Source organism: Leptodactylus fuscus, chromosome 8 (assembly GCF_031893055.1).
Source record: "Leptodactylus fuscus isolate aLepFus1 chromosome 8, aLepFus1.hap2, whole genome shotgun sequence".
Lineage (NCBI taxonomy): Eukaryota > Metazoa > Chordata > Amphibia > Anura > Leptodactylidae > Leptodactylus > Leptodactylus fuscus.
Genome location: NC_134272.1, coordinates 60837687 through 60850807, shown reverse-complemented (window position 1 = coordinate 60850807; position 13121 = coordinate 60837687). Strand labels below are relative to the sequence as shown.

General features: G+C 43.5%; 1 protein-coding gene across 4 annotated transcripts in view; it reads left to right on the top strand.

The window, feature by feature from the left end:
• CCDC141 (coiled-coil domain containing 141) overlaps window positions 1-13121 on the top strand; it is a 101128-nt gene that overhangs the window by 40347 nt on the left and 47660 nt on the right. For all 4 annotated transcript variants that reach the window (XM_075286070.1, XM_075286067.1, XM_075286069.1 and 1 more), the window contains exons 7-9: window positions 5833-6027; window positions 7527-7696; window positions 11390-11531. In XM_075286070.1, the coding sequence (XP_075142171.1) occupies window positions 5833-6027; window positions 7527-7696; window positions 11390-11531 (507 nt within the window). The remainder of the gene's footprint in view (window positions 1-5832; window positions 6028-7526; window positions 7697-11389; window positions 11532-13121) is intronic.

The following is a 13121-nucleotide window of genomic DNA, read 5'->3' as shown; positions in this document are numbered from 1 at the left end:
AAGCTGATCTGTGCTGGTCCTGGGTATCAGACCCAACCGACTAGATAGTGAAGACCTATCCTAAGGATAGTTCCTCAATATGTAACTTCCGGAATATCATTGTCCGCTATCCTACCTATAAAAAGCACCACATGTATATAATCTAAGTTCCTCCTAGAAACATGGGGCTGAAAATATTCCACAGAGCTCAGAAACATTATCCTGCAAAAGAACCAGGATATGCTAGAAACAGGGGAACAACCTGTGGACCCACCACTCATTGACTCACACCATCCACTCTCATCACAGAAGTCTATGGAGAGGTAGCCCTTTCCACTGAAGCCTATGAGGGTTACATGAAAAGCTGCTTGTTCTTCTGGTTTCTGTAGCACCCATAGATATTAATGGAACGGTCAACTGCAGTCACCTGCCCATTGCCCTGTAGAAGACCATTGTCCAGTATGAGCAGGCACATGGGGGGGGGTCACAGGACCCCACGCACTGGAAAGCTTGGAGGTCTCAAACATATTGATTCTCTAACAAGCTAGAATCTTCCATATTCTATGCAAGCTAGCATGTTACAAATGAGAACTATACAATATATACAGTGTAGATACATCTCAGACAGTTTCTCTAGAGATTAGACATTTCCAAATACCTTATTGAGAAGAATGAGCTCATTTCCCGCAGTAAAGGCACATCACTGTGAAAGGATACCACAGAGATAAGAGCAGATAATGGCGTAACCTGACGAGAGATCAGGTACAAGTACATTTTCTATTACAAGTCAGCTAATGGGCAGAAAAAGTAATGAGTGTTGGTGTATTATAGTCTAAAATGTCTATAAGGTCTATGTGCCGGAGGATTTGAGGATTAACCACTTCACTACTAAGACCATATAACATGTCCACTGTTGCCCGGGCCCCTGTATCCCTGACCGCCACTCGTGACACTATAAAGGGAGGCTATCATTTGAATAACTCATTTTTAACTAAAGACACGTTGGAATAGACTTTAAAGAGGCCATTCTATTCCTACCTTTACTTTGTTGATTCTCCCCAAATTTTATTAAATATTTGTTTTTCTCTGGTATGCTAATGAGGATCACGGAGCACCAGGGGCGTTCCCCAGCGCTCCGAGCAGCCCCTGTGTCATACATGTCCACCACCCCTTTCATGCTTGTGCTCTGTCCCCTTCTCCTCTTCCCCAGAACTTGGCCCTTACACAGGCCTCTGATGCCGCTCTGTAAAATCTCAGGCATGCCCAGTCAGCTCTGCCAATGCAGGTAGATCCAACTGCGCATGCCCGAGAGGCCATTTTGTGGTGGTCTGGAGAACTAAACATACGAGCACAGTATGCTTGTGTAGCAGACCACTACAAAATGGCCACTTGGGCATGCGCAGTTGGCTCTACCTGCATTGGCAGAGCTGAATGGGCATGCCCAAGATTTTAGATAGGTACAGAGCGGCATCAGAGGCCTGTGTAAGGCCCAAGTTCTGGGGAAGAGGAGAAGGGAACAGAGCGCAAGCATGTGAGTCGCCCCGGCTCGGCCTATGTAGATTCACGGTGCGAGCAGGCCCGACACCGGGGGCGGCAGCGCCTTGAAAAAGGGGAGTTTTAAGTAAAAATGGATTAAAGAAAAATAACGAAAAATAAAAGTTTGTCGTGACGCCAGTTGGGGTTTCGGCTTGAGGTGAAGCCGGGCACTGTAGATAGGGCCTCTGGGAATAGGTGGTGATGCAGTGCCAGATGTTATACCCTCCCCAACCAGGGCAGGTCCCAGGGCCAGATGATATAGGTGAGGAAGGGATGATTTCCAGGAGGAGTAACAGAGGATTGATTAAAGAATACAGTCCAGACAGGGGTTAACCAAACACTTACAGTTTACTTCTGTAGTCAGCAGGAGATAACAGATGTTACAGGAGGATTCACCTTGCTTCAGTATAGTGAGATGCCAGTCTTCCCTTTTACCACCAGTATGATTCAGCCTTCCATTGCTGCTCAAACTCTCTAATAGATTTCCTCTGGTCCTGGGTTCCAGGAGCTCAGAGGTTAAGTACAACTGGGTAGATCCCCCTTCTGGACAGCAGGTAACGCGAGTTCTTTGGGATGCTGGATGCAGACACCCCAACTCTGTATGTTACTGAGCCTCCAGGAATCTTGTATTCACTAGGCCTCAGTCCAGTGAATCTCTCAATGTTCTTAGTGTTTCTCACACTAGTTAGGAATTGATGGTCCTATAACTGCAGCTCCGTGCCTGTGAGGTCTCATCTCACCTCTGCAGGTCTCCGGCCTCCTGTGCTGTTCTATCACACCATGAGGCTTGCAGCACACACTGCACCTCCACACAACTGCTCCTCTCTCTTGCACACTCCTGCACTTGAACTGAAAGAGAGAGAGACCCTCTTCCAGTCTGTAGCTCCACCCCTTTTCTTAAAGAGATAATGGCTGTAGAACTTTGTGTATGCTAACAGGTTGCCTGGATCTCACTATACCTTCACAGTACACAGTGTAGATCACATAAGATGACATTTGTAGTGACCCACTCTGTGGGGCGCTACATTCCCCCCTTGTTAAAAGTAGCACGTCTCGGGCTACCCTTCCGGTGAACTAAGAAGAGGGTTAGTAGACGGTAACATGAACATCATAGTGTTTGAAGGACATTACATACAAGTGTAAACTTCATATGTAAGTAAATTCCCTAAGGAGAAAAGTGCAACTTACTCAAGATCAATTTGAACTTTTACAAAAACATTCAAGTAAACACAATTTTTGTAACGCATTAAAGTCTCTGGTTGTGTATTCCTTACAACCCAGCAACATTCACGGTTGCTTTCCTTGCGGATTACAGCCCCAAACCGCTTAGTCCACCTCCTTAACTCCGAGTGCAGCTGCGGAGTATTTTGGAACATTCATATTTCTTCACTGCACAGGCTGTTTTGATGGCTCCTATCCGACAGGCCGCCATATTTGAAACATCCCCCAACCCCCAAGAGCGTTGGTGCACCTGCATAAATTGCATTCCATGCACTTGAAGAGGTTGGTAGGCAAATGGAAGTTTTAAAGTTTCAATACCACAAGAAAGTTATGGTGGTAGGAACCCTGAAAAACTAAACATGTTAACCACTGGCATAGTTCCTTTAGTCCATTCTCTCTTGGTAATGCCATGCTCAGGAGAGTAAGTAGTAATGCACAGTTCATATTTCTGACTCACCTATTAGTGCAATCCATTAGGGAGTCGGCACTGCAATTAAACCTTTAACTTTGCATAAACTCAATTCAACATATACAAACACAACACAACTATCTGTAAACACATTGGGTTAGTATACCTTTACTGATTGTCCCTGTAACGTATGGGGAGTTCTCCCTGTGTATTGCGCTGAGATCTACGCAGAAATGGGATTCCTGACAGTCTTCTCCTACTCACTGCAGTCATCAGGGAAACGGTAGGCATACTTTCACTAGGAATCGGGCTTACTGGAATTTGCGCTGGTACATCATCCACTTGTTTAATAACCCACAAGGCCTCTTGCAGATTGAGGGCAAAATCTCTCACAGTATCCTGCGGTTTTTGCCTACAGCTGAAAAACCGCATTTTTATCTCAGCTGTGGTGCGGGTGTCAAAGGTGATCCTGAGTTTGGTAAAAATGTCCTTTACAGTTCTTTTATCACTCAATGGCCAGGATTTCACTTCCCTTTGTGCTGCACCACCAAGTTGACTTATTAATATTGCGACCTTTTGCTCCTCTGTCATAGGGTATAGGTCAAACAGGCTACTCAGCTTTTCTTTAAAGTCTCTGAGGCTATGGGACTCGCCTGTATACTGGGGCAGCCAGGATGCACCTGGAATGTACGGCATTGTTAGCAGTAATATAGGTGCCATAGTTACTTGGTTGTGACCACGGTTAGAGTCTATGGGGGAATCAGAGGGGCCTGGGGCTGGAGATGAGGATCCACTTGCTTGATACATCACCCCCCCTTGTTAACCCCAGCAAAGCCACACTCACCATACTTGATACTGTGAAGTGTTGATCCGGATGGATGGATGGATTGAGGATTTATCACTGCAGTTGGGGATGATGCAATCTGTATCTTTCACTGCTCATTGCACAGGCATGTCACATGTTCTGCACTCAGTGTGGCTTGCAAGGAAGAGACACCAACCCTGCAGTTCAATGTAACTTGAATCATGCAACTGCTGTTCATTGCTATTTTGGAAAGCAGGGAAAATTTTGAAAAATGCAACAGTCTTTTTGAACAAAAATAAAAGTTTTGCGCACTTTCGCTATCCTGTTCGTGACGCCAAAAAGGTGAGTCGCCCCGGCTCGGCCTATGTGGATTCACGGTGCGAGCAGGCCCGACACCGGGGGCGGCAGCGCCTTGAAAAAGGGGAGTTTTAAGTAAAAATGGATTAAAGAAAAATAACGAAAAATAAAAGTTTGTCGTGACGCCAGTTGGGGTTTCGGCTTGAGGTGAAGCCGGGCACTGTAGATAGGGCCTCTGGGAATAGGTGGTGATGCAGTGCCAGATGTTATACCCTCCCCAACCAGGGCAGGTCCCAGGGCCAGATGATATAGGTGAGAAAGGGATGATTTCCAGGAGGAGTAACAGAGGATTGATTAAAGAATACAGTCCAGACAGGGGTTAACCAAACACTTACAGTTTACTTCTGTAGTCAGCAGGAGATACCAGATGTTACAGGAGGTTTCACCTTGCTTCAGTATAGTGAGATGCCAGTCTTCCCTTTTACCACTAGTATGATTCAGCCTTCCACTGCTGCTCAAACTCTCTAATAGATTTCCTCTGGTCCTGGGTTCCAGGAGCTCAGAGGTTAAGTACAACTGGGTAGATCCCCCTTCTGGACAGCAGGTAACGCGAGTTCTTTGGGATGCTGGATACACTCACCCCAACTCTGTATGTTACTGAGCCTCCAGGAATCTTGTATTCACTAGGCCTCAGTCCAGTGAGTCTCTCAATGTTCTTAGTGTTTCTCACACTAGTTAGGAATTGATGGTCCTATAACTGCAGCTCCGTCCCTGTGAGGTCTCATCTCACCTCTGCAGGTCTCCGGCCTCCTGTGCTGTTCTATCACACCATGAGGCTGCAGCACACACTGCACCTCAACACAACTGCTCCTCTCTCTTGCACACTCCTGCACTTGAACTGAAAGAGAGAGAGACCCTCTTCCAGTCTGTAGCTCCACCCCTTTTCTTAAAGAGATAATGGCTGTAGAACTTTGTGAATGCTAACAGGTTGCCTGGATCTCACTATACCTTCACAGTACACAGTGTAGATCACATAAGATGACATTTGTAGTGACCCACTCTGTGGGGCGCTACACATGAAAGTGGCAGAACCCGCAGTGGCAGAACCGATTGCACATGCCTGAGATTTTAGATAGGTACAGCAAGGCACCAGAGGCCTGTACAAGGCACAAGTTTTGGAGAAGATGGAGCATAAATGTAAAAGCGGCGGAGGACAGGTATGATGGGGGAGGGGGGGCGCGGAGTGCTGGGGGAACGCCCCTGATGCTCCATGATCCTCATTAGCATACCAGAAGATACCGAATTTTGAATAAACGGCGTGGAGAATCAAAGAGGTAACGATAGGAGTAGAATAGCCATATGACCACTGAAGTCAATCGTTGGCTGCAGCAGACACCACTAAGGTCACGGCTGCAGGAAGACTGGAGTAGATATTAATTCTGGAACACAGGACCTCTATCAGTAGGCCAGATTATGAGGCCGGAACCTCTTAGTAATTCTGGTGAAAATTCCGGCAGCGTTCTCAATATATAAAATGCTGGGATATGACTTTACTTTTTATTTTTTTACTTCTTGCTTTTAAAAGCAATGGGCATCAACCTTCCAGAAGCTGAAAGCAGAGGCGGACAGTCTGGCCGCCCTGAAGGACTCTGCTGATGGAGAGAAGCTAAACAACTCATATGAAGAATTGAATGCGCTCCATGCTGAATACTGGAAACTGATGGATCGGAGGCAAGCACTTTTACTGGAAGCCAATCTCTTTTTTAAATGCGTTAACAAGGTAAGCAGACAGGAAATGTGAAGTTTGGCAGGCAGAACCTAGTAATGGAAATGCTTTCAGTAGCTGTGTGACAATGGCCAGAAGTCTTCGTGATGTAAAGTAATACAAAGCAGGATCAAAGAATATAGTAAGCTGAATAATCAGATGAGGCAACGATTATCAGATGAGGCGATTTTATAGGGAACTAATCGCCCGAACCTAAAAGTACAAGACAAGAAAGAGCAGAAACGTTGGGCTCCAAAGGGGCGTATTGGCAGCAGATTATTGGCCTATCCTCTGCAATATACAACGTTCATATTGACCTACAGTCAGTTTATGCTGCAGATTTCCTGCACCACTTTCACCCTTTGCAATGCAAAAGATAAAGAGCTAGGGATTACCAAAAGAGTTCCATCACAAAGACACTGGTGGGAACGTACTAACCTAGCCACACCTGATCTCTGGTGCAAATGGGGCACATCTCTGGTGCATGGCCCTTCCTGCCCCATAAGTAGCATGTGAACAGATGACATGAGCTCTCCTATCCATGCAGTCTGAATGCTAGTAGGCAGATACCCCCCTGGAGACTCCTTCTCATTAACAACACCAGGGCACGAAGGGTGAATATTAAATTACAGGCAAACATGTAAGGGTGGGTTCACACATTCAGGTTTTCAGATGCAGTTGTTTAAGCCAAAGTCAGGTATGGATCATTAAAGGAGGAATAGTATAGAAAACATGTGATACTTCTTTTTATTTCAATCCACTTCTGGTTTAAGCTTCAAGAACTGCATCAGAAAACCTGAACGTGTGAAGCCAATCTATGTAATATACAAATATGTGCTAATAGAATGAAGGTTGTATAATAGAACAGAACATACGACACAAATATACTGGATATAAAACTCGCCCAGGCACAAATGCAGTATTACAAAGTAGTCAGCAGATGGGGCACTTCACTGTCATACACCATAGTACTATTAGGACAATGATCAGATAGTACACAGGGCTGCACATCACCCAGGTAAGTAAGTACCCTATCACCAAGTATGTGGCGTGTACCCCTTGTGGTATATATTGACTAGGCCACATAAATTATAGCAACAACTTGCATAGTGCTGCATATAAAATGTGTGTGTGTATATATATATATATATATATATATATATCAAAATAATTAAAACTGAGAATTCTACACATACATTGAATATATATATATTTTTAGATAGTACTAATAACCATGTTATCATAGTAACTAATATAACATAATAGCAGCCATTGTTAGCACAAGCACCAGTTGTAGCCTCCATAGTCACACAATACTGAGTGCATGTGTCAATCACATAGAGCGGACATTGTTGTCTTACGCTTCTGATTGTGATGGTGCTGAAACTCAGGACAGAACTATCACAATACAATCCTATTATAGGATCAATAACCCTTGGAATTCTCTAAATTACCTGTGGATACAAGGTCCTGGATGGACATTTCACCTGGATGATAAATGTTTGCTTTCCCAGGCTTTTGACAAGCTTGGAAGTATGGAGTCTTACCTGAAACACCTGAAGATGCAATCTCTAAGTGGGCTTCAACTGGCAGCAAAGCAAAAGGAAGCTGAAGCTGAGATCCAGAGGTGTACTTCTGAAGCTTTCCACAAGGGGCAGGCTCTTCTCAATAAATCAGCTTTCAGGTCTGTTTATTTTTCCCAAAAAATACTGATGATGTGTAAACATAACGGGCAATCGTTATATGACAACCATGACGTTATATGACATCCATGACGGTGGACATTGAATGAACATAAAGGGATTCTATTTAAACTTAACATAGAAATGTGAATGTAGAAAATGTGCACATTGTCAGATTTACAAGCACTCTCAATGGTTGTCTTTTCATTGCACAATGTACTTTTATTGCACAAGTTCCTTTTATTTTTAAGAAAATAATCCTAGGGATAAGGGATTTTGGAGCTTTACTGTCTTTAGGCTCAATTCACATTAACATGGAACACAACATTTAAAAAAAATTGACCAATTGTGTAAACATTTTTCTGATAAAAGATGCCCCAAAAATTTTATTGCACTTTTTAGGCACACAGTTTTTCAACTTAAAATCTGCTGTCACAGTTTTATCCACAGAGCTTTTTTTGCTGCGGCTTGCTACATGGGGCCTTAGCCTTAGGGTAAGTTCACACGGGGTTTTTTGGATTGGTACTTGAGGCGGCCTCCGCCTCAGGTTCCGGTCCAAAAGCCAGGTAGCCGCGACTGAAAGCTTCAAAATCCTGACCAAAAAACCCTGTGTGAACTTACCCTTAATGATTTTCTCTAACTATCTTAGTGGTAGAATATGCAAATCTGACTTCCAAATCTGACTGAGGCACTGGCTTCCTACCTACGTCATGGAAGTCAGATTTGCATATTCTTCCAATATTCCTTTGCACAGTGGAGCGCTCATGGCTTAATAAGACTCCACACACCTAAATGGTGGTCTCTCCCTATGGAGTGACGATATCCCCTCAATCCTATCTTAGTGGTGGCAGTCTGGTGTCTTCACCAGTTCCAGATGGATATGATCCAGAAACCCAGGCATGATTTCTTTATTGTTGACAGGTTTTCAGGCAGGGACCCTACATGTACGAGAAGATAACCTGGTAACAATAAGAAAATCATGGTTGGGTTTGTACATTTGTTAGAATTGTTCACTTGTAAAGAGGATGGTTTCTGTAGGTGAAATGACAAGTGATGTATAGATCTCGTGTATGTGCGGAGGTGGGTACATGGTGTGGCTTCAGAACATGCCCGCTGTCAGTGGTCAGAGCCGCACATACACCACCTGCCTCCACCACTTCACAGTTATGACAGGCAGCCCAGAGACAACAACTCCTCAGCGACCTGAAATATCAATTAGTATACAGTGACAAACAAGCCTCAGGATAGTCACTGACTACAGGACGCCAAAACAGATGTCTAAACAAGAAAGTATTCTCACAAAACTGTGCTTTATACATAAAGGTCAATCGTAACTTTACCAAATGTTGAGATGTGGCTGGTGTAATACGCACATAGGAAACAGATCACGTCAATGAACCAGACAGGTTTTTTGAAAACTGGTGTGTATTATACCTGAAATCTACGCCAGTCCCTCAGTGACATAGATTTCAATGTCTCCACATGGAACCTCACAAGATGTGCCAAAATTGTTAAAGGGGTTGTGCCATTAAGGAAACCTATTCCTTATCCACAGGATAAGTGATAAATGCCCAACTGCTGAGGGTCCGACCACAGGGTCCCCCCCTGCGATTAGGTGCTGACGAGACAAAAGACTCCCAAGTCGCCTCCATGTGACTAGAGCATCTGTGCACTGGCATGACCAGCACACCATTCACTACTATAGGGCTTCCAGGACTGTAATCTCCAACAGCCCCATAGCGATCAATGGAGTGCTGGTCATGTAAACGCACTGATGTTCTATTCACAAGAAACAAACAAGGGGGGACTTCTTGTCCACTATTCTCCTTATTATTGGGGGACCTGATGGTTGGACCCCCATTGATTGGACACTTATTCCCTATCCTGATCTCAATGGCAAAACCACTTTGAGAACTTGGAGCTTCTTAATAATTCAGGAACATCTTGTAGCAGAGGAAATGTCAGTCCTAATAAATGTCCTCATTGTCATTACTCGCTGTCCCAAGTAGGGTTCCTAATCTACTGTATATTCCTTATCAGTATATCTTTCTTATGCCCTGGGCCTTGCTTACTTACACTGAGATGTTTGTACACTTCTACAGACATTTTCTAAAGTGACCCAATAATCACAAGTCAATTGACTTTTTTTATTTATTTAATCATGAAAATTCTGTCTAAGTATATGGCACAGTGCCACATTTTCCAAATGATTCTAAGGATCTGCAGTGCTCATATCTGGCCATATTTCTTCCATAGACATAATGATATCTGAAAAGTCCGCTCACCACTGGTTGTATTGGCCGATAAATGAGGAGCGTTGCATAATGTAGATATATGAGGATTCTGATAATACTCTCTGAGATTAACGCTGTGTTAGTTTCATCCGCAGTCATAGAAGAACACTTTACTGCTTCTGCTCTGCCCACTGTGATATTATAAAGGAAGGAGAATTATTGAGATATTACAGCTTTTATGCTATTGATCTGATCTGAAGATATATAAAGTACAGATACATAACATCTTCTGATTATAATCTTATAATATAATATAGCAATTCCATCAGATTTTCTTTTATTAACTCACTTATTCCTGTTGACAGTGATATGAACATAAAGGTCAGAGAGTCAAATGTCATATTCCATGCAGTTATTATTTCCAACCTGTTCCAACCTGTTAATGTTAGTCTAAAGCGGGGGTGCTCACACTTTTTCAGAATGTGAGCTACTTTATAAACTGACCAAGGCAAAACATCTACTACCCACGTCTTGTGGGCGGGCCTATGGGTGGGGCCGTGGCGTGTCTATGGGTGGGGCGTGTCTGTGGGTGGGGCCGGGCATGTGGGCGGGGGCTGGGCGGAGCGTGAGAGCAGGAGACAGCTGCATTCTGTGGCTGCCCAGGGATCCCTGGTGTCTGCTTGTTCACAGCGCAGGCTGAGAGTTATCTCTGGACACTGGCAGGCTGGACTGAACAAGCAGACACCGGGGATCCCTGGCTGCATCTCGCTATCGACCCATACGTCCTTTGCAATCGACCGGTAGATCGCGATCGACGTATTGGGCACCCCTGCCATATAGGTATAATTGAAGCAGAAAGTCTAGAGGAAAACGCTCTGGACTTTCTGAAATGCAATGCATTTCAGCCAATTTTTTCAAGGGGGAAGGGGGAAAATTTCAAGGCGCTGCATGCTCTGAATCTGGCATTTTCTTAGATGTTTAATTTCATTAAAAAAAAAAATTAAAAACTGAAAACAATTCATTGGCATTGTGAGCAAAAACAAGCCTAAGTCTGAGGTCCCACATTGCAGAAATGCAGCTTGAAATACTGGTGGTTTTTCTAGCAATTTTTTTTTTTTTTTAGATTAAAAAAACACCATGCAAAATCTATATGCGAAGGCAGCTTAAGTGCACTTTTTTTTTTTTTTTTTTTTTTTTAATTAAAAAAAACAAACAATTAAAAATAAAAAATATAAGAAACTGCAGTGTGTGAACCAGGTCTAACCAGTGTTTAATGGTGGACTGCCTTATGTAAGTCTGTTATTAGAAATCAAATGTTAAACGCTTCCACAGGACCCATTAGTCAATGCAGTTCTTGGAGTCCTGACTTCTTCTAGGTAACGTTATTCTCATCTCATGTTTATTACCCTGGCTATTATCCAAAGCCATGGAGGTGCTAACAGCTGTATGGTTCATATTTAGCCCTGGGATGACTGGAATTCAGGAAATGATTGGATACCTTCAGAAAAGAGTAGATCAGCTAATCGGTCCGAGCCCTGCATCTATGGAAAATTCCCTCAAGCAACAGGAGATAAAGGCGTCACTAGAGGATCGTCTTCAGAAGGTACTGTGTACAACCTTTACAGTGAGAAGGACATAATGTGCGACATACACAGAAGAAAAACAGAAAAATATACTTAGTTATGCAAACCGTAAATCTATAAAACAGTGCTTGGGGTCTATTACACCTGTCTTGTTAAGGGTGTGAGATACACCGCTACCAAATCCCCTAACAAGACCCCTTTCCTAATACAAATGCAACATAAACTGCATTTTTTTTAAAGGGGTATTCCCATGACGCTTGTTCACTAACCTGCAGGCTGTTGTGGTCTCTTCACTTCCTGCTTTTCTCGGCACATTGGTGGGCGGGGTTTCACTTGCACGGGATTGGTTGTAAATGAATTACCACAGTGTGAAGCTGATTTGAGTCAGTTTGCATTACCTACCGAGGTAACAGACTCCCTAACTCAGCCCTTATCAGCCAAATTCAATTAAACTGACTGATAAGAGCTCAGAAATCCCAGAGCTCTCTGAGAAGCTCCGCTACTTAAAAGACACAAACAGCTCAGAGCTGCTCTCAGCCCCTCCCTCTCCCTCTGAGAGCAGGCAGCTACATCACTTGACAAATGAGCAGATAATCCCAAGGGCCATAGAAACGGAGTGTAAACAATGAAGTGAATAAATTAAGATAGCGGCCAAACAAAGCAGTTTTGATAAAGCAATGCATTTAGGAAAAGTCTTAAAGCCACATAAACTAGCAGTATAGATAGGATCCTTGTGATGGGACAACCCCTTTAAGTTAATAGTTAGGTCTGCTGAGTTCTCCTCCCTTTTTGCTTGATCCCCTCTACTGGCCCGCTGGGGCCCCTGGTGCCCTCTCTTCCCCTGAGCCTACCTATGTCCTAACTGTGTCCTCTCATATCTTGTCTTTGTCATGTCCTTCTCCCTTGTGTGTTTTTAGTTGTCTTATTTGGCTCTCCTTGGCCTTCTATGTCTCTGGGTTCTTTTTGCTCTTTGTTTTTAGTTTACTTGTTTCTGCAGTGTTTTGAGTACGAGTCAATATATTAGATTACCTTGTATCTATTTTCCTTCTTTATATAGTTTGGCTTGCCTTTATTTAATTGTATTTGCGATTTTTGAAAAACTTAATAAAACCCGTTTACACCTAAAGTTAATAGTTAGCAACCAAGGGGGAAGTGGATTGTTCCAAGAGAGTATAGTGGAAAACACACAATTTCATATATTTACTATTGTGGCTGTACCTGATTTCTAGTTTATTCTGCCCCAAAATCTGGTGCACTCTTGTTGGACACTGACACATTCCATTTTAGACATTATTGAAGGAAATTTATCAATCCCTCTACACCAATATTCTAGCATAGAGGAATGCTATTGTAGTGCACATCTAGCGCAAGGACCTTTCATGTGCCATATGTACGCTACAACCCCCATTCTGTGGTTCACTCTCCAAATTGTGTGATTGTGTGTGGAGAAGGATGGTGAGTGGTGCTGGCCGGAATCGGGACCCTTGGCCCAACATATTAACTCACACCAAATTTTGGGCATGAGTTACAATAGAAATCTATACCAGTTCCTAATTGGTGTAGATTTCCATTACAGCACTAGGACTTGAGGTTGATTTATGAAGAGGTCG